General features: G+C 40.1%; 1 protein-coding gene across 1 annotated transcript in view; it reads left to right on the top strand.

Moving 5' to 3' along the window:
- ENAH (enabled homolog (Drosophila)) overlaps nt 1-27187 on the top strand; it is a 154970-nt gene that overhangs the window by 62565 nt on the left and 65218 nt on the right. Inside the window, exon 2 of the mRNA XM_011997949.1 lies at nt 20350-20515. Within this exon, the coding sequence (XP_011853339.1) occupies nt 20350-20515 (166 nt within the window). The remainder of the gene's footprint in view (nt 1-20349; nt 20516-27187) is intronic.

The following is a 27187-nucleotide window of genomic DNA, read 5'->3' as shown; positions in this document are numbered from 1 at the left end:
TCTCTTTTTCTTTCTTTCTGTCTTTCTTTCTGTCTTTGTCTTTCTTTCTGTCTTTTTCTTTCTTTCTTTCTGTCTTTCTGTCTGCCTTTCTTTTCTTTTCTTTTCTTTTCTTTTCTTTTCTTTTCTTTTCTTTTCTTTTCTTTTCTTTTCTTTCTTTTCTTTCTTTCGTCTGTCTGTCTTTTGAGATGGTCTCACTCTGTCTCCCAGGCTGGAGTGCAGTGGTGTGACCTCAGCTCACTGCAGCCTCCGCCTTCCGGGTTCAAGCAATTCTTATGCCTCAGCCTTGAGTTCCTTGGCTCAGGTGATCCTCCCGCCTCATCCTCCCAAGTAGCTGGGACTGCAGGTGCACACAACCATGCCTGGACAATTTTTAATTTTTTTAATAGAGATAGAGTCTGACCTTGTTGCCCGAGCTGGTCTCAAGCTCCTGGGCTCAGTTCTTCCATTTTGACCTCCCTTGACCTCCCAAGGTGCTGAGATTTACAGGCATGAGCCACCATGTCCATTCTTTTCTAACTTAAGAACGAAGCTTAAATCTTTGCCTTTAGGCCTTTCTTTTCTCATATATGCATTTACAACTATAAATTTCCCATTCGTCACTGCTTTAGCTGCATCTCATGATTTTTTTTCTCATTTATTTATTATTATTTCTTACACAGAGTCTCACTCTGTCTCCCAGGCTGGAGTGCAGTGGTACAGACATGCCTCACTATAGCCTCAGCCTCCTGGGCTCAAGCAATTCTCCCACCTCAGCTTTCTGGGTAGCAGGGACTACAGGTGCACGCCACCATACCCAGCTAGTTTTTAAATTTTTTTGTAGAGACGGCATCTCACTGTGTTGCCCAGGCTGGTCTTGAACTCTTGGCCTCAAGTGATGCTCACACCTTGTCCTCCCAAAGTATTGGGATTACAGGCATGAGCCACTGCACCTGGATGTAGCTCATGATTTTTATTTGCCGAATTTTCATAATGATTTAGTTAGAAATATTTCCTAATTTCCCAATTTATGTATGTATAAGTGAATGAATGAATGACAGGGTCTCACTCTGTCACCCAGGCTGAAGTGCTCATAGCTCACTGCAGCCTCCATCTCCTGGGTTCAAATGATTCCCCCACCTCAGCCTCCTAAGTTGTTGGGACTGCAGGCATGCATCACCATGCCTGGCTAATTTTTACTTTTTTTTGGTGCTGATAGGCTCTCATATGATACTCAGGCTGGCCTTGAACTCCCCAGCTCAAGTGATCCACCTTGGCCTCTCAAAGTGCTGAGACTACAGGCATGAACCACTATGCTTGGTCCTAATTTTCTTTGTTTTCTTCTTTCACCCATGGATTTCTTAGGCATGCATTTAAAATTTTCCAAATATCATACATGTATTCTGAGGTATCTTATGGTTAATTTTGATTTTGAATTTAATTCCTATTTGGGCAGAGAGCATACTCTCTATGCTTGCAGTTATTTAAAATTTGTTGATTTTTTTTTTTTTTTTTTTTTCTAGACAGAGTTTCACTCTTGTTGCCCAGGCTGGAGTGCAGTGGCGTGATCCTGGCTCACTGCAACCTCTGCCTCCCAGGTTCAAGCAATTCTCCTGCCTCGGCCTCCCGAGTAGCTGGGATTACAGGCACCCGCCACCACACCCGACTAATTTTGTATTTTTTTAGTAGAGATGGGATTTCTCCATGTTGGTCAGGTTGGTCTTGAACTCCCGACCTCAGGTGATTCACCGCCTCGGCCTCCCAAAGTGCTGGCATTATAGGCATGAACCCCTGCACCTGGCCAATTTATTGAATATTTTTTTATGGCCCAGCATATCATCTATCTTGGTGATTATAGGTGTACTTGAAATGATTGTGTGTTCTGTAGTTGTTATGTATAGTGTCTTTAAAATATCAAATGAGTCAAAGTGATTAATAACCTTCATTTATGTGCTTGCAAATTTTTTTGTGTACTTCTGTTGTCTAGTTCATCAGTTTAAGGGGGTGTTAAAATTTGCAACTAATACTGTGAAAATGTCTTTTTCTCTTTCTCTCCCTTTTTTTTTTTTTTGGTGACAGGGTATCACTCTGTCGCCCAGACTGGAGTGCAGTGGCGTGATCTCAGCTCACTGCAACCTCTGCCTCTCAGGCTCAAGTGATTCTACTGCCTCAGCCTCCCAAGTAGCTGGGATTATAGGTGCATGCCACTACTGCCTGGATAATTTTTGTATTTTTAGTAGAGGTATGGTTTCACCATGTTGGCCGGGATGGTCTTGAACTCCTGACCTCAGATGTCAGGAACTCCGCCTCAGCCTCTCAAAGTACTGAGATTTTTCCCTTTAATGCTGTCAATTTTTGCTTTATGTATTTAGAGTCGGTGATTAGGTGGCTGCACATTCAGGATTGTTACTTATTTCTGATGAATTGACTGTTTTATAATTTTGAAAAGTTCCTCTGCTTAAAAGTCTACTTTATCTGATACTCATGTATCAATTCTGATATTACTATATGCATACTGTTTTCATGGCATATAATGTTTTATTTACTTTTTTCCTTTTTTTAATGTTACTTTGAAGATTCTGTTGCTTACCAGTGTTTATTTACTTTGAACCTACCTGCTTTCTGTATATTTAAAGTACATCTCTGTGGGCAGCATGTAATTGATTCTTTATTATCTAATGTCTGCCTTTTAATGAGAGTGTTTAGTCATTAATATTTAATGTAATTATGAAGAGGTTGGACTTCGGTCTACCATTTTAATATTTGTGTTCTGTTTGTCCCTTCTGTTTTCACTCCTTTGTTACTCCTTTTCTGCCTTTTTGGGGGATAAATTGAAAACCTTTAGAATTCTATTTTAATTTTTCTACTGACTTTTTTGCTATGCCACTTTGCATTTTCTTTCCCCCTATTAGCTATTGCTTTCACTTTTACCATTTACTTAGAGTTAATGTTGTAGCACTTCACATAAAACGTAGAAACCTTGCAACTCTCTAGGTTTGTTCCCCCCCGTTTATTTTGCTGTATTTGTCTGATATGTCCTGTGTGCATAATTTGAAACTTCTTAAGATAACGTTATAAGTTTTGCCTTATATTTGTAAATATAAAAGAACACAATCTAATTTATATTTACCCTGTATTTACCTTGTTTGTTTTTGAAACACGGTCTTGCCCTGTCGCCCAGGCTTGTGTGCAGTGGCACAATCTTGGCTTACTGCAACCCCCACCTCCCGGGTTCAAGCGATGCTTGTGCCTCAGCCTCCCAAATAGCTGGGATTATAGGTGTGCACCACCATGCCTCACTAATTTTTGTATTTTTAGTAGAGATGGGGTTTTGCCTTGTTTGCCAGGCTGGTCTTGAACCCCTGGCCTAAAGTGATCTCTGCCTGTCTCAGCCTCCCAAAGTGCTGGGATTACAGGTGTGAGCCACTGTGCCCGGCCTATATTTACCATTTTTGATGCTCTTCATTTCTTTTCTTTTTTTTTTTTTTTTGAGATGGAGTTTCACTCTTGTTGCCCAGGCTGGAGTGCAATGGCACAATCTCAGCTCACTGCAGCCTCCACCTCCCAGGTACAAGTGTTTCTCCTGTCTCAGCCTCCCAGGTAGCTCAGATTACAGGCATGCGCCACCATGCCTGGCTAATTTTTTTGTATTTAGTAGAGACAGGGTTTCACCATGTAAAGCTGGTCATGAACTCCTGACCTCAGGTAATCCGCCTGCCTCTGCCTCCCAAAGTGCTGGGATTACAGGTGTGTGCTACTGCACCCAGACTAATGCTCTTCATTTCTTACAGATTATTCGAGTGTCTGTCTGATACCATTTTCTTTCAACTTGAATAATTCTCTTTTCTTTTTTCTCTTTTCTTTTTCTTTTTTTTTTTTTTTTTTAGACAGGGTCTTGCTCTGTTGCCCAGGCTGGAGTACAATGGCACGATCTTGGCTCACTGCAACTCCACCTCCTGGGTTCAAGCGATATACCCACCTCAGCCTCCCAAGTAACTGGGATTACAGGCACCTACCATCATGCCAGGCTAATTTTTGTATTTTTGTAGAGACGAGGTTTCACCATGTTGGCCAGGCTAGTCTTGAATTCCTGACCTCAGGTGATCTGCCTGCTGCGGCCTCCCAGAGTGCTGAGATTACAGGCGTGAGCCACCTCGCCTGGCCTCTTTTTTTCTTAATATATCTTTATTTGCCTTCATTTTTAAAGAATGTTTTCTCTGAATGTGGAATTCTGGATTGGCAGCTTTGTATTTGAGCTCTTTATTTTTATTTATTTATTTTTTTGAGACGGAGTCTGGCTCTGTCGCCCAGGCTGGGGTGCTGTGGCCGGATCTCAGCTCACTGCAAGCTCCGCCTCCCGGATTTACGCCATCCTCCTGCCTCAGCCTCCCGAGTAGCTGGGACTACAGGCGCCCGCCACCTCGCCCGGCTAGTTTTTTTATATTTTTTAGTAGAGACGGGGTTTCACCGTGTTAGCTAGGATGGTCTCGATCTTCTGACCTCATGATCCGCCCGTCTCGGTCTCCCAAAGTGCTGGGATTACAGGCTTGAGCCACCGCGCCCGGCCGTATTTGAGCTCTTTAAAGACGTCGTTTTACTGTGTCCACTCTCTTTTGTTTCTGCAGTACAATATGAAGATGTCTGTGGTCATCCAATTTATTGTTCTTTTGTATGTAAAGTTTCATTTTTCTCTAGCCATTTCAAGTATCTTCGTCTTCAACTGTGATATACCTACTTGTGGTTGTTTTTAGATGCTTTTTAGATGTTTTAGATGGTTTGCTCTTTTTTGCGGAGAGTGGGGAGTTGTCCCAGACTCTTGCACATATTAATATGTTAGCCCCGATGATACTGTCCCACAGATCTGTGTAACTTGGTTGGACTCAAACAGCAAATTCTGTCTTTTAGGCAGTGGGTAATATTTTGGTTCAGCTCTTTGAGTTACTTGGAAACGGCCCACACATGAGTAGATCAGGGATCGTCCAGAAATTTAGGCAGAGTTTATATACAGAATTTGGGGTTCCTTCCTGCCCACTAGGTCATTTTCCACCCAGGAATATCCTCTCATTTTGCAGCAGCTGTAGATTGCCCTGAACTCTATCCTTTTATCTTTAAGCTAGAAAGTCTGTGGGGGTTTCTGTTGCAGTTTTAGCTCTCCCATGTAGCACAGACCAGGACCAGTTGTCAGGCTAAAAGCTGTAAACATCAGAGAACTCTCCCCATATTATTCCTTTCTGAAAAGAGTTGACTCCCTTCTTCTCGTTCTCCAGTGCTTTCCTGCATTAGTGTATTCTTTCACTGCTATAAATAAATACCTGAGCCTGGGTAATTTATAAAGAACAGATGTTTAATTGGCTTATGGTTTTACAGGAATCATGATGCTTTACAGGAATCATGATGCTGGCTTCTGAGGAGGCCTCAGGAAACTTACAATCATGGCGGAAGGCAGAGGGGGAGCTGGCGCGTCCCGTGGCTGGAACAGGAGCAAGAGAGAGAGGAGGAAGACAACCAGATCTCATGAGAACTTACTATCAGAGGAATAGCACCAAGGGGATGTTGCTAAGCCATTCATGAAAGGACCACCCTCATTATCCTGTCACCTCGCACCAGGCCCCATCTCTAACATTGGGGATTACAATGACATGACATTTGGGCAGGGACACAGATCCAAATCATATCATTTCATATAGTTGTTCTATAAATTTTATGCAGAGGTGAGGATTGCTTGAGGTCAGGAGTTTGAGACCAGCCTGGGCAAGATAGGGAGATCCCATCTCTACTAAAAATTTAAAAAAAGAAAAATAACTGGGTGTGGTGGTGCGTGCCTGTGGTCCCAGCTGCTTGGGAGGCTGAGGTGGGAGGATTGCTTGGGCCTGGGAGGTAGAGGCTGCAGTGAGCGCCACTGCACTCTAGCCTGGGTGACAGAGTGAAACCATGTCTCAAAAAAAATTGTTATTAAATTTTAATCCAGCGTTTATAGTTTTATCTATGGGAGGGTCATTTGGAAAGGTGGCCATTACTTGGCCAGAAGCAGAACCCTCCCTGCTTACACTTTGAGAAAAACAGATTGAGATTCTGTAGTGTTCTGCTTCAGGTGTTCTTTCTTGGTCTCATATGGTACTTGTTTTTTGCTGACACCATTCATTGAAAGTAATAACTTTGCAAAGTGAAAATATAAAAACAGTGTGGCTCACCCTCTACCCCCACCCCATCTTTCATCCCCCATTTTTATTTCCACATCTGTCCTAACTTGGCTCTGTCTGGTGCCTTTATTATAGCTAAAATTAGCCACACTTGGTATTTTTAACTCTATGGTGCTTGGAAAGTATTTTGAGAGGCTTTGCCATATAACTTCATGAAAATAATGTGAGGAAAAGAAGAACTACAGGAAACAGGTGAAATAATCTATTCAGTTACTGAGAAAAGTTTCTTGTTAATGGGAGAATTTACTAAGATAGGGAAGTATGTGTTGCCAAGTGAAGTGTTTTCCCACATTTTTTTTTTTTTTCTGTGACCATTTCTAGGTGTCTATACTTTTTGTGAACTCTAATGCTGTGAATGATGGTTTAGGTTTGCTGATGCACTGGGAATTGATCTTTGAAAATTACAAGTCCAATTAAAAAAAGATGGGTGGCCAGACAAAGAATCTGAGCCCTGTGTGCCTATATGTGTGCTAAAAGTCATGGAGCTTATGAAATCTCAGGTAGTCTTGGCTTTTTTTTTTTGAGAAGGAGTCTCTCTCTGTTGCCTAGGCTGGAGTACAGTGATGCCATCTTGGCTCACTGCAACTTCCACCTCCCAGGCTTAAGCAGTTCTCCTGCTTCAGCCTCCCAAGAAGCTGGGATTACAGGCACAAGACACCACGCCTGGCTAATTTTTGTATTTTTAGTAGAGACAGGGTTTCACCATGTTGACCAGGCTGGTCTCGAAGTCCTGACCTCAAATGATCTGCCCACCTTGGCCTCCTAAAGTGCTGGGATTACAGGAGTGAACCGCACCCGGCCCAACCTTGGCTTTTAAGTAGTTTAAGGTCTTGGGGTCAGGCAAGAGGGAGTGAAGGGGTGGTGTATTATTTATAGCTACACAATAAATTACACCAAAAGTTTTAGTGGCTGAAAACGTCACATATGTATTACACGGTTTCTGAGGGTCAGGATTCTGGGTTTGGCTTAGGTAGATCCTCTAACTCAGGGTCTTTCACAAATGCAGTCAAGATGTTGGCGAGGGCTGCAGTCTCAACTGAAGTCATCACGGCGGGAGGAGGATCTGCTTCTATGCTCATTCACATTAATGGGTTGGATTTAGTTGCATGCCAGCTGTTAGACTGAGGGCTTCATTTTATTCCTGATAATTCCTTCATTATTCCATATATGTATGTGTATGTATTATTATTACTATTATTTATTATTATTATTTTTTGCCATACTCTGTTCAGTAGGGGCAAGTCTCTGGGCATGAATACCAGGAGGTGTGCAGATCATTAATAGCTGTTTATTTTTGTTGGTGAGTTGAGGGTGTGTGGAAGAAGAAGCAGGTATAAATTTTTATTTCTTACAGTGTATACTTAGAGTAGGAGCCAGAATCACACAGCAGGGTGAGAAATTTTAAAAGCAAAGTTTATCATTAGGAAGCTCTGTGATGTCTTACATAAGAACAGCAAAGCATCTCAAAGGAACATAACAAAACTTTAAACATTGAAAGGGTCTTTTTCTGTAGTTTTAGGTTGAAGTTTTATCTTAATTTTCTAGTCAATATTTTTCTACACTGACTTGGATGAAAATATTTATAACTGAAAGTATATTATTTCTTTTTACCTGTTCTTTTTGAAAGATGGAAAGAAATATTCTTCTAATTGTCTAATAGATTTCAAAGTTCATGTGCTTCCTGTAATGTGCTAAACTGATACATTGTGTAGTAACAAAATTGGAGTAGTTTAAAATCATGGAACAGTAGCTGCTATTTTATTCTTCATGTTTTTGTGTGCATGCCTGTGTGAATCTCTATCTGTATCTATAGTTTGATGTCTAAAATGTTTCCCACAGATTTTGTCTTTCATGTAATTCTTTGAAGAAAGTTGAGATTCTATTTGAAGGAAACTTTCCCTGGAGTATTAATTTTATAAATAAGTTTCTTCTTTCTACCTTAAAAAAATCTGATATTCTAGACATGTTTTTGTTATAGGTTAATATTATATCTTCAGTAATGAAATCTTTTAAAATAAACCTGGGTTATTTCTGAAAAGAACATAAATTTCAGCAAATAAATTCTTTCCTCTTAGCTTCAAATTTAATATAACATGAAGTACAATGTGGAAATAATAGAAAATATACGAAGAAGTAATTTTGTGGAACTAATATAGTTGATAGAATCTTTCTTTCTTTTTTTTTTTTTTGAGACGGAGTCTCGCTCTGTCGCCCAGGCTGGAGTACAGTGGTGCAATCTCAACTCACTGCAAGCTCCGCTGCCTCCCGGGTTCACTCCATTCTCCTGCCTCAGCCTCCCTGGAAGCTGGGACTACAGGCGTCTGCCACCACGCCCGGCTAATTTTTTTGTATTTTCAGTAGAGACGGGGTTTCACTGTGTTCACCAGAATGGTCTCGATCTCCTGACCTTGTGATCTGCCTGCCTCAGCCTCCCAAAGTGCTGGGGTTACAGGCCTGAGCCACCGCACCCGGCCAGAATCTTTCTTTTTTTAGTAGAGTGGTTGCAAGTCCAGTCCTGGAAGCAGACTGGCTGCTTTGAGTCCCATTTCTGCCTCTCCCTACAGTATGTCTTTAGTCAAGTTAATTCACTTCTTGGGTCTCAATTTCCTATCTGTAAAATGGGGATATTAACGGTACCTACCAAATAAGGTTGTTGAAAAGATAAGTGAATTAATAAAGGCAAAGCACATAGAACCATATATGGCACTTAGTAAGTACTATATACATATCCTTATTTTTTTACTATTATTATTAGCATTATTAGTATCAACACTGGCTCAGTAATTATTTATGTCACTTAATTGTCTCTGGGGTTTAGGTCTTTCATAATGTAAACCAAGAGATTTAGATTCTTTATGACTGACTAACTGGGGAGCAGTTAGTCTCTATTAGACAGTAATTAACTGATATATTTTTCTTAATTGATAGGATTTTTTGTGCCTACAGTTAGTACTCTGAAATATAGCCTCTGAAATATTTATAGACAGTTACAGAATGCATTCTTCTGAAACAGTTGGTTTTATTTTATTTTGTTTTGTTTTGAGACGGTGTCTCGCTCTGTCGCCCAGGCTGGAGTGCAGTGGCCGGATCTCAGCTTACTGCAAGCTCTGCCTCCCAGGTTCACGCCATTCTCCTGCCTCAGCCTCCTGAGTAGCTGGGACTACAGGCGCCTGCCACCACACCTGGCTAATTTTTTGTATTTTTTAGTAGAGACGGGGTTTCACCATGTTAGCCAGGATGGTCTTGATCTCCTGACCTCGTGATCCGTCCGCCTCGGCCTCCCAAAGTGCTAGGATTACAGACATGAGCCACCGCGCCCAGCTGGTTTTAATTTTTACATTTGCTTTATCATTGTTAATTAGTCTTTCATATTACAAGAAAGAGAGGATTGTTTGAATTTTTTCTGTGCTGCTTAGCAGCAGGCCAAGTCTTCATCATTATGTAGATGTGCAGCTAGAGTTGCACACACAAAGCAGGTTCCCATCCTAGATACTTAATCTTACTAGTTTGTTAATATTTCTTTCTTTTCTTGTTTTTTTAGGAGATAGTGTCTCGCTCGGTTGTCCAGGCTAAAATTCAGTGGCTCAATAATAGCTCACTGTAACCTTGAACTCCTGGGCTGAAGTGATCCTTCTACCTCAGCCTCCCAAGTAGCTGGGACTACAGGTGCACACCATTGTGCCTGGCTAATTTATTTTATTTTTTATTTCTTGTGGAGACAGAGTCTCACTTTATTTTGTCCAGGCTGTTCGCTAACTCCTGGGCTCAAGTGATCTTCCTGCCTTGGCTTCTCAAAGTGCCGGGATTATAGGCCTGAGCCACTGTACCCAGCCTGTTAATGTTTCTTTTTACTTTTTTCTGTCTCCAGAGCTTTTATAAGTTTTACAAGTTTCTCTGTCTCTCTTGTGGTTCTGAGAATATGGAAATTGTGCATTCTCATTGTCTTTATTATTCTCTGTCTCCAGGTATGTTGCAGATAGGGACAGATTCTTTTTATCGCCTGAGTCAGTTAAGTAAGAGGAACTCATGATTGAAGTCAAATAGTACCATAAGAATTATTGAGAAAAGATTACTCCCTGAAAGATTACTCCCTATTGAAAAAAGATTACTCCTAAGCACACATGACTACATGTGGTAGGTACATTCTCTAAAGTACTTTTTCTACATATTATTGTATTTAACCTTAACATTTTCCCCAACTTTAAGAGATTTTTTTCATCCTGCAGAATGATCCAATAGATTTGCTGAAATGTTTTCTTTTAAATCACGCCATCTTGCTTTTGATGATCATTTAGACTGATCATTTTCTTTGGTGAATCTGGATCCATCATACTAGACTGCATTTGTACTTTGCACATGTTGTAGGACAAAGAGTTTAATAGTGCCATATTGATATTTTTACCTTTTATTTATTATTCTGTTTCTCAGAAAGATGAGTGAAATATTAATGTGGTCTTTAAGGAAGTTTTGCCTTTCTGCATATTTGGTACTGCTGCATTCCAGATGGTTTTCTTGCCTTGCAGAAAATAACTTTGTAGGCTGCTGTTATTTGCATCTGCTGATTGTCAGTGGCATTCACAGTGTTTTTGTTGTATTCCTCAATCTCTCAGCCATTGTGGCAGAACCTAATTGTAACTAGCAAGCAGATTTTTTCCCCTGATTCTTAGCAAGATTTTTTTTCTTTCTTTTTTTAATGGAATGGCAAAGGAGATAAGTCTCTAATTTGGTCTAATAGTGATAGTGGTTGGTTAATTGAAATAAAGTTTGGTATCCTTAAAAATGACATATAACTTTAAATATTTATTTTTCATTTATTTTTGGAAGCTTAAGCAGATTTTTAAATTTAAAAAAAAATTTTTTTGAGATAGTGTCTTAATGCTGTCATCCACGTTGGAGTGCAGTGGCACAATCTTGGCTCAAGGCTTCAGTGATCCTCCCACCTCAGCCTCCATAGCTGGGACCACAGGTGCCTGCCACCCTGCTCGGCTAAGTTTTGTATTTTTTGTAGAGAATGGGGTTTTGCTGTGTTGCCCAGCCTGGTCTTGAACTCCTGGGCTTAAGCAGTCCACCTGCCTCAGCCTCCCAAAGTGCTGGGATTACAGGCGCGAGGCACTGCGCCTGGCCCAGAAATTTATTTTCTCACAACTCTGAAGGCTGGAAGTCTGAGATTGATGTGCTGGTAGGGCTGGTTTCCTCTGAGGCCTCTCTCCTTGGCTTGCAGATGGCCGCCTTCTTGCTGCCTCTTCATATGGCTGTCCCTCTGTGTGCTTGCTCCTGTTGTGTCTCTCATTTTTTAAATACTCTAGTCTCTGTTATATCGTATGCATTAATTAATTCTTTAGTCTTTTGCTGTAAAGCTTTTTCTTTAGTGTTAGTCTGGTGATGAGAACTCTATATTGTTTTTCTTCCTAAAACATGTCCCAGCAGATAATGATGTTTCAGCTTTGGTTTCTTTGAAGTGGAGAGAGAACTTAGACATATGCAAAGCATTCTGAATACAGAATTCTGCTAGACTTGTATGATCCTTTTAGCGACCTACCTTGATAAAGACTTTTCAAAACATGTAACTTAATTTTTATAGTATTTCTGTATACTCACATCATATCAATTTATATAATATTTAGATTGCAGACTTACAAGTACAATTACAATGAATACATTTGGTCACAAACACAGCTGATTCTTTTTGTTTGTTTTTTGGGTTTTTTTGTTTTGTTTTGTTTTTTTTGAGACAGTCTTGCTCTGTCACCCAGGCTAGAGTGCAGTGACATGATCATGACTCACTGTGGTCTTGAACTCCTGGCTCAAGTGATCTTCCCACCTCAACCTCCCAAGTAGCTAAGACTACAGGCATGTGCCACTGTGCCCAGCTGATGTTTTAAATTTTTCATTTCTGTAGAGGTGGGAGTCTTGCTATGTTGCCCAGGCTGCACAGCTGATTCTCAAGTACAGTCTAACCTCTGGGAGCAGAACAGTGCAGAGTGATGAGTTGAGCTGTGAGCATTTAGAGTGCTAGTGGTATGGTTTGTGGATGGGAAGGGGAGGAGTGGAGAGATTGTCCATTTGGGCATTGGAGGTCAGAAAAGGAAGCTTTCACTGTCGTATTTCAGGGCTCTTACTCCAAGTTTACAGATTTTTGCTTTTTATACTTAGTATCTCTCACCACTTTTCAGGCCACTTCTCTCACAAATCTTTAATTAGGAGAAATACAGTGCTAGTCCTTCATGGGTTTAACATCTGATACTGGTAGAGATGATGTGCACAATATATTGTGAGAGCACAGGAAATAAGTTCTTGTTTTGGGGGAGTGTAAAAGCTTTCAAGAAGAGGTGATTTTCTGAATTCTCAAGGACAGGTCAGAATTAGAAGGTATCTGGGAAGATGAAAATGGGGCAGATAGGTCAGGAGGAGGGGAAGGCGTGTTATTGCTGTAGTGTTGAACTATTTTGAACACCAATGTGCTCCCAGCACTAGGATGGTAGAATAATGTCTGGCACACATTACATGCTTAATAAGTATTTTAAAGAAAGAATAAATGTTGAGGAAGACAGAGGCCCAATTATAGTGGACCCTGTATGTGATGCTGTGAAGCCAGAGTTTATCCTGAAATGAATCTTTGAGGTATCTTAACCAGAAGAGTGGCATGATCAGATTTTATTTGTAAAAATTTCCCTCTAGAAGCATTGGGAGGGGAGAATAAGATTGCAATGAGAGATACAGGTAAGGAGATTACTGAAATAATCCAGTTGAGGAACTAGGGAGGGTCCAAATTAAAGCTTTTGAGCATTGTGAACAAAGGATACTGATGCATTGTAGGAGTCTTTTGGAAATATAATTGACAGGCCTTGGTGACTGTGTGTGTGGAGCAGTGAGGGTCATGGAGGATTCTGGAGTGATCCCTCCATTTATTTGTAGGATGGTGATTTCAGAGTGGTGGTGTTGGTGCTATGGACTAGGAAAAGGCTAATCTAGTGCTTAACACAATATATAGCACATGCTATTTATTGTTCACTTTCCTATTTGGGGAAACTGTTTTTTATTCCTATCTGAATGCACAATCTTTATTTTTTTATTTTTTATTTTTTTTGGAGACAGAGTCTCACTCTGTCACCCCTGCTGGAGTGCAGTGGCGCACTGTCGGCTCACTGCAGCCTCTGCCTCCTGGGTTCAAGCAAATCTCATGTCTCAGCCTCCCAAGTAGCTGGGACTGCAGGCACAAGGCACCACGCCTGGCTAATTTTTTATGTTTTTAGTAGAGACGGGGTTTTGCCATGTTGGCCAGGCTGGTCTCGAAATCCTGACCTCAGGTGATCCACCCGCCTCAGCGTCCCAATGTGCTGGGATTACAGGTGTGAGCCACCGCACCCGGCCCACAATCTTTTCTAACTGAGATGGTCTTACTCACTTTTCCTATATGCCAGGACCTGTGTTATAAATGTGAACAATATTTGTGGAACTGAGTTGAAACCTAACACAGTTGTGTTTACTCTGAGCCTCTTTAATGTTTGAAATGTCCTAATATTGTAGACTTAACCCAATAAATTGACATCAGATAATAAGATGGAAATCCTGTCTTTAAAATTCCAAAGTTTTTAGTGTCATTTCTTAGTATTTTATCTTCTGAATAAATGACATCTTAGTTCATAGAATGACTCAGTATCATAACAGATGTGATGCTAATTCTCTTTCTTTAGGATACATTCTTTTAAGAGGCTGATAGTATAGTAGCTTATTGTGCACATGTTGATAACTCACTACAGACTAGACTCTGTGCTGCACATAGGGGATTCAAGAAGGAATGACATATTTTCCATTTTCAAAGGTGATGAAGACATGTTTCTAAATAAATGAGTTGGGTCATGACTTTCAGTGGTGGTACATTTTAATACTTTACAGCTTATCACATACTAACTGGGAGTATCATTCAAATACTAGGTGCATCCATAATTTTTTTCCTCCTTTTGATTGCCTCCTCCTTTGCATCCTATCTATCTACAGATCCTTTCTGTTGTACTTACCACATACATCCCCGGTGCTTTCCTGTTCCTCCTTTTTTTCTAGTCTGGTATTTGTGCTTCTGTTTTGATTTTGCTGCCACTTTCTTGAATTCTTTCTCTACGTAGCAGGTACAGTTATCTTTAAAATGTAGGTCATGTTCTGCTTAAAGCCCTTCAGTGGCTTCCCAGTGTACACTTGGAGTAAAACTCAAGTCCTTTCCATGGCTTAAATATTGCCGCCTCAGAGAGTTCTTGGTTGTTGAGAGAGTAATGAATATTCTGATAACTCAGAGGAAGGAGCAATTAGTTCTGGCTTTGGGAACCCCAGAAAGAATTAATAAGAGGAATAGTATTTGATCCAGGTCTTGATGAGTCGGATTTTGTTAGATTACAGTATGTGCTGAAAAAGCATTTGAAGAGTGCCTACTATGTGCTACGTACTGTCATATTCATGCTTTCTTTGACAAGTAATGATTAATAAGTGATATCTTTGAAAATTGATATTTGTTAACAACTTGGTTTTACTGTGATCTCAGTAAATAGTATATACAAGACTAGCCTAGCAATCCTTAGTCTGCTTAAGTACCAGGAACTGCTTCATTCACTGGTACCTATGAGAATAGAACTTGGCAAGCGTTCTCATCACATATACCTGCTCAGTCAACTTAACTATATTCAGAAATGAACCACCTGACAAAATCACAAAATTGTAATTTGGTGTCTTGGTTTTTAGACCTTTTTTTCCCCTCTGTTAAACGAGCTGTTTCTAGCCTTTTAATGCCATATTTTATTTTAAAATACCAAAATTAACATCAGAAGATGAAGTATAATTAACTATATGTACCAATTGCATTGGGTCACAAAAGTGAAGTTTTTGTTTATAACTGATTTAGTGCCTAATCTTCACAAAAGTACTGCTTGGTAATTTACTAATTTAATCTTTTGCGTAGTTGCTTCACTGACTCAGAATCTTGAAGACTTTGACCGGGTATTCATTTTGAGGCTTGTCATGATGCAGATAGGATGGTAGTAAAATGATGCATTGCTCTATTATTTGTTCACCAGTGTCCATGCAGCAATACTGTCCCTTGTGGCTAAGGCCAGCCATATTTTAAAGCAGGCCCTTGGCTAAGCATTTCACTGGTCCAGGGAGAAATGGGGGGAAAAAAATCTACAGATAATAGAGGGAATTGTCTAGAAAGCTCATGTTATTGCATTTAATGATTTGTCTTTGTTTTCAAATATTCCTATTTTTAGATTCCAAAAATATCATTTTAAATAAGTTATGTTGGTCCCCACCACTGCCCCATCGCATACCTGGCAAGTAGGGCAAAATATTGGCAGCCAGTTCTGTATTGATTTATCTACTCTGCTTTTGATGTTCATGGCTCCATGAAGTCTAAAACTGCTTACCGCTAATTTATTTTGTGCATCACACCTATAATCGGAGTTAGTATGTGAGTGGCTTTTTTCCTTACTTCAGCAGTCTCTTCTCCTTCACCAGCTGGGTGTCCAACAATTCAGTTCACTCTGACACTATGCAGAGTTAACATAGACCCCACAGGTTAAGGGCTTAGTTCCATAAGGCTGCTCCTGCTTCAGATACCAGCTGCAAATGGAGTGCCCAGGCTACCCACATCTGCTTAGCCAACTGCAAATACTGAGGTTCCTGAAACCACCCAACCCACATTTGGTAATTTGCTAGAATGATTCCCAGAACTCAGGAAAGCACTTCACTATTACCATTTATTATAAAGGATATAATTTAGGAATAGCCAAGTGGAAGAGAGGCATAGGGCAAGGTGTGAGGGTGTGGGGGTTGAGTCTTTTCCTACCCTTTCCAAGTGTGACTCTCACAGCACCTTCATATGTTGATCAACCCGGAAGCCCTCTGACCCTGTCATTGAGGGTTTTTATGGAAGTTTCATTACATAGACATGATCGATGAAATCATTGTCCATTGTGATTGAACTCCATCTCTAGTCCGTCTCCCTTCCCCAGTTGTTGGCAGAGGGAGGTAATGGGGTGGAAAGTGTGGGCCTGAGTTCCAGCTTTCCAATCATGCCATGATATTTCTGGCTACTTGGCCCCATCTGAGGCCACCTAGAAGCCCCTCAGCCAAGAATCATCTCATTAGTATACCAAAGACACTTTAAGGAGCCTTGTACTAGGAACTGAGGACCCCAGACCAAATACAGTTGACCTTTGAACTGTAAAAGTTAAAAAAGGCGAGTAGAGGGGTGGAGGAGGTTAGGGACTATGGCACCCAAGTGCAACTTTTTTTTTTTTTTTTTTGAGACAGAGTCTCACTCTGTCACCCAGGCTGGAGTTTAGCAGCGCTATCTTGGCTCATTGCAACCTCCTCCTCCCAGGTTCAAGCGATTCTTATGCTTCAGCCACCCGAGTAGCTGGGACCACAGGTTCATGCCACCATGCCAGGCTAATTTTTGTATTTTTAGTAGAGATGCAGTTTCACCATGTTGGCCAGGCTGGTCTCCTGACTTCAAATGATCTGCCCGCCTTGGCCTCCCAAAGTGCTGGGATTACAGGCATGAGCCACTGTGCCCGGCCCAAGTGCAACTTTTGAATCCTCAAAAACTTAACTACCAATAGCTTACTGTTGAGTAGAAGCTTTATAGATATGCATAAACAGTTGATCAACACATATTTTGTTATGTTATATGTGTTTTATACCATATTCTTTTTGAGACAGAGTTTCACTCTTGTTGCCTAGGCTGAAGTGCAATGGCGTGATCTTAGCTCACCGTAACCTCTGCCTCCCAGGTTCAAGCGATTCTCCTGCCTCAGCCTCCCGAGTAGCTGGGGTTACAGGCTCCTGCCACCACACCTGACTAATTTTTTTTTTGCATTTTTAGTAGAGACGGAGTTTCTCCATGTTGGTCAGGCTGGTCTCCAACTCCTCACTTCAGGTGATCTGCCCGCCTCGGCCTCCCAAAGTGCTAGGATTACAGGCGTGAGCCTGTAAAGTAATCTCTAGATTACTTTTCTCTAGTAATCTAGAGAAAAGAACATGTTATTTAAAAAAAGATTAAAAAATCACAAGAAGGAGACAATATATTTACTTTTCATGAGGTGGACATGAATCATTATAGAGATCTTCATCCTTGTCTTCATGTTGAGCAGGCTGAGGAGGAGCAGGAAGTGTAACACTGGAAAAAATACTGAAAAACACACTGGAAAAAAAAGTCTGTGTATAAGTGGACCTGTGCAGTTCCCATGTTGTTCAATGGTCAGCTGTATTTTTATTACACGACAGGATGTCTCTAGTGAGAAGAGGTCCTCAGATGTTGTGGAAAGGAATAAGAGGACTGAGTTGCATTTGTCACTAAACCCCAGCAGGCAGTGCCATCTCTTCCTGGCTGGGCCTTGATGTGGCTTCTCTGAGTGCCTAATGTCTTTTTTTTTTAAATGGAGGCTTGCTCTGTTGCCCAGGCTAGAGTGCAGTGGTGTGATCATGATTCTCCTGCTTCAGCCTCCCAAGTAACTGGGATTACAGGTGCCTGCCACCACACCCAGCTAATTTTTGTATTTTTAGTAGAGACGGGGTTTCCCCATCTTGGCCAGGCTGGTCTCAAATTCCTGAACTCAGGTGATCCACCTGCCTTGGCCTCCCGGAGTGCTGGGATTACAGGTGTGAGCCACTGTGCCCCGCCAGTGCCTGATATCTTCTAGGACTACACAGTTATTTGGGTTTAGCCAATCCCTTCACAGTGTGCCACATACCCACATGGCTATTACTACCTCTCCAGTAACACCTCGGCTCTTACCCATAGCTTATTTTTTCTTCTCTTATTCTCAGCTTTGTTCAGAATTGGAAATGTTTAACATTTCATTTTGAAGACTTCTTTTCATCTTCATCAGAAAACCAATTACTTTTTTGCAGTTTTTTAATTTTCTTTGCTACTTGGATAGGTTCATTTGGAGAAAAAAAGTAGAGGAAAACTTTGGGCCATTAAAGCTAACTTTTCTTGTTTTAGATTTCTTATACTTAAAAATGTTTTTTGAAGCATGAAGTGACCTACTTACAAAACGAGGTATTCCTTTAGCTTATGTGATCTTAATGACACTTCTTAAAGAGACATTATTTTATTTTACTTTTTTTAATTATTAAACTTTAAGTTCTAGGGTACATGTGCACAACGTGCAGGTTTGTTACATAAGTATACATGTGCCATGTTGGTTTGCTGCACCCATCAGCTCGTCATTTACATTAGGTATTTCTCCTAATGCTGTCCCTCCCCAGCCCCCACACCCCAAGACATTATTTCTTGGGAATCTTGGGAATCTTGGAAACAATGTAACTGCAAAAATATTATTTGAAAACTGGAAAATACTATCCTGTATTATTCTAGATTTGTTTATTGAATTGTTATTTACATTTAGCAGTAAATTTGTTGCTTGAATTGTAAGGTATAAGATGCACTTTGCCTTAGCTTGTTTCATGTAATCTTTCCATAGGATTATGTAAATGTCATCACATAAAAAATATTTCTGTTGTGAATGATGGGAGAGATTTTTCAACTGCTACTGACAAATGCCCTTTAATCCATCTTTTAAAAATAATTCAAGTTTTAGTCATTGGCTTGTTTTTATTCCCATAAGTATTTTACCAAAAATGTCAGTGCAGCATAAAAATTTAGACATTACCGTGGGTTTGCTGCACAAATACTGTTACAAGTTAGTTTTTGTAAACATTTTTCTAATGGAAAATTACAAATAATTATAAAACTGTTGTTCTGAAGCAATTTTATTACTCGGTGCTGTGACCTCTTTAGGCCTTCAGTGATCTTCTGTCACCAAGGACAAGAATAAAACGCTATCTCCTGCAAAGTTGCATTTCATTATCTCTCTTGGATGGGTTAAGAGGTGGGGCAGATGCACGAGTAAGAGGGGAGAGTGTGAGGAAGACTTTCTGTTTCTGAGAATTTTTAGGAAAGAACCCACATGATTTATTGTTTAAAATTTTTGAGATAAAATTGGTAGAATAAGCAGTGCTTTTGTGAAGGATATGGTTGCATGAGCTGCTTCAGAGGATTTCCGTTAACGACTGTTAAGTCATCAGGAGTTATCAGAAGGTTTGTCTGTATTGAGGTTGAGTTATTTTAATTGGGTTAATAGCATAGAGTTGATGTACCTATTCTAATACCCTAGAATATTTGAAAGATGAACCCATTGCTTAAGATCAAATTGAGATTATCTTTATATTTTATTTTAAATATAGATATGGGGTCTTGATATATTGTCCAGGCTGGTTTTGAACTCCTGGCCTCAGGTTATTCTCCCACCTTGACTTCCCAAAGTGCTGGGATTACAGGCATTGAGCCACCGTGCCCGGCATCTCTGTTTTATTTATTTGTGTATCTCAGTCTCACTTGGCAAAAAATAATTGAGATAGATGAAGCTAATGTTTAAGAATTGGCCTTTTCCCCTTTAATATTTATCCGTGGAGGCTAGAATTTAAAATATAGTGGGGTCTTTAGAAATTATCTCATTTTACATTTTCATTTTTAAATGAAGAAATTGGAAGCATAGGATGTTATCTTGCCCAAGGGGAATGAGGAATTTAGTTACACTGCCATCCATTGGTTGTTAACGGCCTCTCTATGTCTCAAGGGGCAGATGGTTGATTATCAGACTTTTTGTTACAGACTTTAAAGCAAGCCCGGAATAAAAATAATTTTCTTAGTAAAGAAGGTGTTATCACAGACAGGTCATCAATATACTAAACATGTATGCAATTAAGCAGATGATTAATTTACACTTGTATTAGGTTGGTGCAAAAGTAATTGCAGTTTTTACCATTAAAATAGCAAAAAGTGCAATTATTTTTGAACCAACATAATAGTTGTATTCAGTTTAGTGAATGAATTAGATACTCAAATTTAGAAGAAACCATTTGTTGTGTTGCTTATCTAAGTGTTCTTCATGGATCCTGCTCTCCTTTTGGTCTTTTAATCATACTTTATTTTTTTTTTTGGTTTGTCTTCACCATTAGACTCTAGGCATAAAGGTAGGAAGCCTCTGTCTTGTCCATTGTTGTTTCCAGCACCCAGTAACAGCACGGATTGTTGACTGACTTCTAGGTTTATGTGGCTATGTGGAACACTTAGCATATTTAATATTGTAAGTTTGAATATTTTATTTTATTTTTACAGTGAACAGAGTATCTGTCAGGCAAGAGCTGCTGTGATGGTTTATGATGATGCCAATAAGAAGTGGGTGCCAGCTGGTGGCTCAACTGGGTTCAGCAGAGTTCATATCTATCACCATACAGGCAACAACACATTCAGAGTGGTGGGCAGGAAGATTCAGGACCATCAGGTAAGGCTTTACTACAATTCTTGTTAAAAATGATTTAGTATTACAAAAGGACTTGGTATATTCCATAAAATAAAGTAGTTTTAAAACTCTAAGCAAAATAGTCTCTCTGGGAAAAACTGAATATAAAATTGTCTCTCCACCCTTTCTACCTTTTATGAAGCCTGAACTTAAACAACGATTTAGAAAAAATTGTACAAAAGTAGAAGTATAAGTTCTTTTATGATGAATTTTCATTAGATTTTCTGGCCTTCAATTAGTTAGTTTTTGAAATTTAAAGCAAAATAAGGACAAACAGAAACAAAACTCTACTTAAGTGGCAGATTGTATGTTTATGGAATTCGTTTCCTGCAAAGTTTGGGGCATGGGGTTAGAGGAGGGAGTTGAAAGTATAGTTTCAGAAAATACTGTTAAATTCACATATGATAGAAAAATAGTAGGTATTGAGGTTGCTGGAATAGTTCGACTTTTGCAGTTCATGTCTGGGGCGACAGCTAAGCTTTTACTAATTCCTTGCTTTGGATTTCCTAGAAAGTAGCTGGATTATCTGATTACTTGATTTCTTGGGCCTTAACAGATCAAGAGCAGTAGATAGAGGAAAAGGCAGATAAGGTCTTACTAGCATTAACTATATACTAATAGTAAGAACTTTTGTAAAGAGTAGATTTACAAAATACTTTGGGAAAAAATATTTACCAAAGAAGTTGGAATCAACTGACTTTAAAAATCATCCTGCTACACATGCAGAAAGAATGTAACAAATTTTCTTCTTCATTGCCCAGCTGAGCTCTTATAAAGAAAGGTAGGTTCCTAGGTTTCCCCTACATTGCGTGGTAGCATGGTGTAAACAGATGCTGCATTAGCCTTGGGTTTTAGGATGGTGATTATGGATTGGTAAGATTTGTCATGTATGCATATAGGGACTGTGGGCCTATGAGAGTTTGGGCTGTGAAACTGGTATTTTGGCAAAAACAAACAAACAAATAAACAAAAAACTGGCAGTCTTAGAGGGACTACACCCCATAGAAAGAGGGCTAAGAGAAATCCTCCTATCAGCACAGGGAAGCAAAGGAGTTTGTTGCTTTCTTAGCTGACTTAGAAGCTCCCCCGAGAAATGAGAAACTCCTTCACTTAAGCAACTTCAGCCAAGAAATTAGGAAAACACTGGTTGTAGAGCACTGAAACTGTTGGGGCATGTGGTAAAAACAAATGCAGTGCTGGCGTGGAGATGAACTTTCACAGTTCTGAGTCAGTCTGTAGAAAGAGCAATTCACTGAATTTACCACATTTATCCATTTATACAAACGGTTTCGGCCTGCCCCTCTTTCTGCCCTCTCTGGCTGCCTTCTCCCTATCTCTCCCCTGTGCCCCGCCCTCTTACTCTCTTCTTTCCCCTCCTTAGTCTTCCTGCCTTTTCCTCTGGGCTCCAGTTTCCTTGTTGTGTTGCACAGCCTTTTTCTGGTCTCTCAGGCTTTTTACCAAGAGCCCCCTCTGTCCCATTTGTAGTCCAGGTTCTGCTGAGCACTCTCTCATCTTTGTCTTTGTTCCAGCAGCGACTTAGGCCAGAGATAAATCAAGTATGCCCCAAGATGTTAATTATGGGGGGAAAAAAAGAAAACTGGACAATTAAGATTTTGTAGAAATTATTGAACCTTCTTAATACAACATTGCAAACTAATAGCTGTAAAGTAACTACATTTTTGGTAAATTTAGTGAATTGGTTATTTGAAAAGTACTGATGAATAATCCTATATTTACAAAAACGAAAAAGAATATTTGAAGATAATCAGAAAGAAATTTTTTTTTTTTTTTTTTTTTTCTGAGACGGAGTTTTGCTGTTGTTGCCCAGGCTGGGGTACAACGGCGTGATCTTGGCTCACTGCAACCTCCATCTCCCGGGTTCAAGCGAGTCTCCTGCCTCAGCCTCCTGAATAGCTGGGATTACAGGCATGTACCACCACGCCCGGCTAATTTTGTATTTTTAGTAGAGATGGGATTTCTCCATGTTGGTCAGGCTCGTCTCGAACTCCTAGCCTCAGGTGATCCGCCTGCCTCAGCCTCCCAAAGTGCTGGAATTACAGGCGTGAGCCACTGCACCCGGCCTGGAAAGAAGATTAAGCTAGGAAATTTGCATGTGAAATACTAAAATTTTTATTTCTAGGAGAAGTAAACTATCTTATGACTCTTAGATATTGGCAAGTAGAATGTTTCTTAAAACATTACAAAATTAAAACTGTGCTAAATTGTGACATTAAGAGGAAATTATTACGAATATTAGAAAATAAGAAAACACTGAGGCCTGAGTGATATTACATATAGAAACCTGTAGGACATCTAATTGTGTCCTTAGATGCGCAAGTCTTAATTGTATGTAGTAGGAAAAAAAGGGAAACTAAAAAACGATGAGCTTAACCCAAAGAAAGCAGAAGAAAATATTAGAAAGATATTAATTAAATAAAAATAAATAATATTTGTTAATCCAAAAGCTGCTTCATTGAAAAGACAAACTAGCTGGCATGGTGGCTCACACCTATAATCCCAGCTGTTTGAGAGGCCAAGGCAGGAAGATTGCCTGCCCAAGAGTTCAGGACCAGCCTGGTCAACATAATGAGACTCTGTCTCTACAAAACTATTTTTTAAAACCTAAACAGGCCAGGCGCGGTGGCGCATGTCTGTAATCCCAGCACTTCAGGAGACCAAGGTGGGTGGGTCACCTGAGGTCAGGAGTTTGCAACCAGCCTGACTAACATGGTGAAACCCTGTCTCTACTAGAAAAAAAAAAATTAGCTGGGTGTGGTGGCGCATGCCTGTAATTTGAGCTACTTGGGAGGCTGAGATAGGAGAATCACGTGTACCTGGGAGGCAGAGGTTGCAATGAGCTGAGTTTGTGCCATTGCACTCCAGCCTGGGCAACAAGAGTGAAACTCCATCTCAAAGAAAAAACAAAATCAAAAAACAAACAAACAAAAAACCCAAACAACTAGCCAGGTGCAATGTGTGTGCCTATAGTCCCAGCTACTTGAGAGGCTGACGTGGAAGAATCACTTAAGCCTGGAAGGTGGAGACTGTAGTGAGTGTGATTGTGCCACTGCACTCCAACCTGGGAGACAGAACAAGACCATGTCAAAAAAAAAAAAAAAAAAAAAAAAAAAAAAAAAAAAAACTTGCAGAATCAAACGAAAAAAAGGAACAGTACAAATAACCAATTTTAGGAATGAAATAAAGAATACCACTATAGTTACCTAAGGAAATAAAATATTATGAAAAACTGTATGCCAATAAATGGGCCATTTTGTAGAAAAACGTAACTTTCTAAAACTGAAGAGTAGGAAAACATGATAGACCTACAATCATGAAATAAATCAATAGTAAATAATCTGCCCCCCAAATTTTAAAAAGCTGCAGGAGAGTACAGAGCATTTACAAATGAGATCTAAAATGTCACTGTGTTTTCTGTTTTATGTAACCATTGTAGAGAATGATATTTTATAAGGCGTGTATAATTTTGATATCCAAAACATAGAACAAGTTTGGGAGAGGAGCCAGTCTTCAGTTATGAATGTATACCTAGATATAATAGTCCCCAATAAGATATTAGCAGACCAAATGTAGTAATGAGTAAAAAACAAAACAAAACCACTTCTTGATCAAATAGGGCTTATCGCTGTTTGCCTCAGTAATATAAGGATGGTTAACATTAGATAACTTACTAATGTTATTTCCCAGGAGAAAACCTACAAAAGCAAGAGGTTCTGGAAAAAGCATTTGATAAAATTTGAATCAATACATAACAGTTCTCATCACTTTAGGCATAAAATTAATGTTCTTAAGCTGATATGGGTGGATAATAGAAGCATACATCAGGTATCTTACAGGATCGTACAGTGTCGAGAGCCTTTCCATTAAACTTGTGAATAAATTGAGCATTTCAGCTCTAACCGTTTTCATTTAGTATTAAAGATGAGGTACTAGATAACCTAGCCATACAAAGTTTAAGAAATAGAAGCTGTAAGAATTGATAAGAAAGAAACAGCTGGTTACTCACCAATGATGTAATTGTCTGCATAAAAATCTCCCAGGAGTATCTGCAGATAAACGTTTAGAACCAATAAGATTGTTCAGTGAGGTTGCTGGTTACATGATCAGTATATAAAAAACACTCGCATTTTTGTATAAGTAGTAAATAATTAGAAAATATATTTTTATTAATATAATGATACTTAAAAAAACACCATCCCTAAGAATAAATCTGATAAATAATTGGTTTTCTTTCTTCCATTCTTGCATTTCTTTTTTTTTTTTTTTTTTGAGACGGAGTCTTGGCCAGTCACCCAGACGGAGTGCAGTGGCGCAATCTCGGCTCACTGCAAGTTCCACCTCCCGGGTTCACACCATTGTCCTGCCTCAGCCTCCTGAGTAGCTGGGACTACAGGTGCCCACCACCACACCCAGCTAATTTTGTGTGTATTTTTAGTAGAGATGGGGTTTCACCGTGTTAGCCAGGATGGCCTTGATCTCCTGACCTTGTGATTCACTCGCCTTGGGCTCCCAAAGTGCTGGAATTACAGGCGTGAGCCACCGTGCCCGGCCTCTTTTGAGACAGAGTCCTGCTCTGTTGCCAAGGCTGGAGTGCAGTGGTTTGACCATAGCTCACTGCAGCCTTGACCTCCTGGGATCAAGTGATCCTTCTGCCTCAGTCTCCTGAGTAGCTGGGATTATAGGCATGAGCCACTGTGGCTGGCCATCATTCTTACATATCTTAATGGTTTATCAGTCTGTTGTAAGTGGGCACATGTTGTTATAATTTACTAAACATCTAAACTTTCTATAGTAAGAGTTGTTAAAACCACCCACCATTTACTTGTAAAATTGAATATGTACAATTATATAAATATATAAGCATATTAAAATACTTCATTTTCCAACCTAACATTTATTAAGTGCTTATGGGTACTATGCTTGGGTTTTATATTAGAATATCGTTCCTGACCTTGAATGAAAGATGCAGTAAAGAATGGGGATGTTGTCTGGGTGCAGTGGCTTATGCCTATAATCCCAGCACTTTGGGAGGCCAAGGCGAGCGGATCACGAGGTCAGTAGTTTGAGAAGAGCCTGACCAACATGGTGAAACCCTGTCTCTACTAAAAATACAAAAATTAGCCAGGCGTGGTGGCGCGCGCCTGTAATCCCAGCTACTCAGGAGGCTGAGGCAGGATGGGGATGTTAAGCACATAAGCAAAGAACCCCAGTTAAATGTTTCAGTTGTGATAAGTATAGAATAGAGCACAGTGAGGGCATAAAAGCATCATCAGTTTGTTGAGAAGATAGGAGAAAGGGTCATGGATGACCTCATAGACAGGATAAGATGTTGAGCCAGGTCACAAGGAAGTGTGGGTGTTTACTGCAGTGTTTACTCTGTTATGGTCAGGCTAAAAATGGATAGGCATGTGTAAGATGGAATATCACCTCCAGGCTAGACTCAAGCTCACTGGATCTGAAGCACAGAATTTAGGATTATGATGTAGTCCAAACCTGACAGTATGCTCAGTGGACAGCCAATAAGTAGTTATTAAGTGAAAATACTTACTTATTTAATTTTTTTTTTTGAGACGGAATCTCACTCTGTCACCAGGCTGGAGTGCAGTGGCGCCATCTCGGCTCACTGCAACCTCCACCTTCCTGGTTCAAGCGATTCTCCTGCCTCAGCCTCCCGAGCAGCTGGGATTACAGGAATGTGCCACCACGCCTGGCTAATTTTTATATTTTTAGTAGAGACAGGGTTTCACCATGTTGGCCAGGTTGGTTTTGATCTCCTGACCTCACGATCCACTCGCCTCCGCCTCCCAGAGTGCTGGGGTTACAGGTGTAAGCCCTTGCGCCCAGCCTGAAAATATTTAATTTTAATACTTTTAAAGATTATTTGTAGTACTATCTATCCTCAATGGTTAGATGAGTGAAAGAATTAATTCAGATTAAAAAAATTTTTTTTTGTTTCTGTTTTTGAGACAGAGTCTTGCTCTGTCGCCAGGCTGGAGTGTGATCTGTGCTCACTGCAACCTCCTCAAGCTATTCTTCTGCCTCAGCCTCCCGAGTAGCAGGGATTACAGGCACGTGCCACCAAGCCCAGCTAATTTTTGTATATTTAGTAGAGACAGGGTTTCACTATATTGGCCAGGATGGTCTCAATCTCTTGACATCGTGATCTGCCCACCTTGGCCTCCCAAAGTGCTGGGATTACAGGCGTAAGCCACCACGCCTGGCCCCAGATTTAAAATTTTTATATTGGGGAAATGAAACAGTAGTTTGTATAATTTTGATCCTAGTAATATTTTCCACAACTTTTTCTAACATTCTGTTGTGAACAATTGAAAAAGTAGATGTAACACATCTTTTCTCTTGTCTGCCATTTTAAGCTATTTGCCAAGCAGGGATATTGATTTGCCTTAAAAGGGTCTTCCAATTTTCTGATAATGTTAAATTTTAGTAGCTTTGGGTTTCTAGTATCTCCTAAAGAATCGTGACACCCTTACCCCAATATTTATAAAAACCACATCAGGAGGGTGGGCACAGTGGCTTGTGCCTATAGTCCCAGCTATTCGGGAGGCTGAGGCAGGAGAACTGCCTAGGACCAGGAGTTCAAGACTGTCATGTCCTATGATTGTGCCTGTGAATAGC

The sequence above is a fragment of the Mandrillus leucophaeus genome, unplaced genomic scaffold (assembly GCF_000951045.1).
Source record: "Mandrillus leucophaeus isolate KB7577 unplaced genomic scaffold, Mleu.le_1.0 Scaffold550, whole genome shotgun sequence".
NCBI lineage: Eukaryota > Metazoa > Chordata > Mammalia > Primates > Cercopithecidae > Mandrillus > Mandrillus leucophaeus.
Note: the sequence above shows the minus strand (reverse complement) of the source record. Positions and strands in the feature narration are given on the sequence as shown.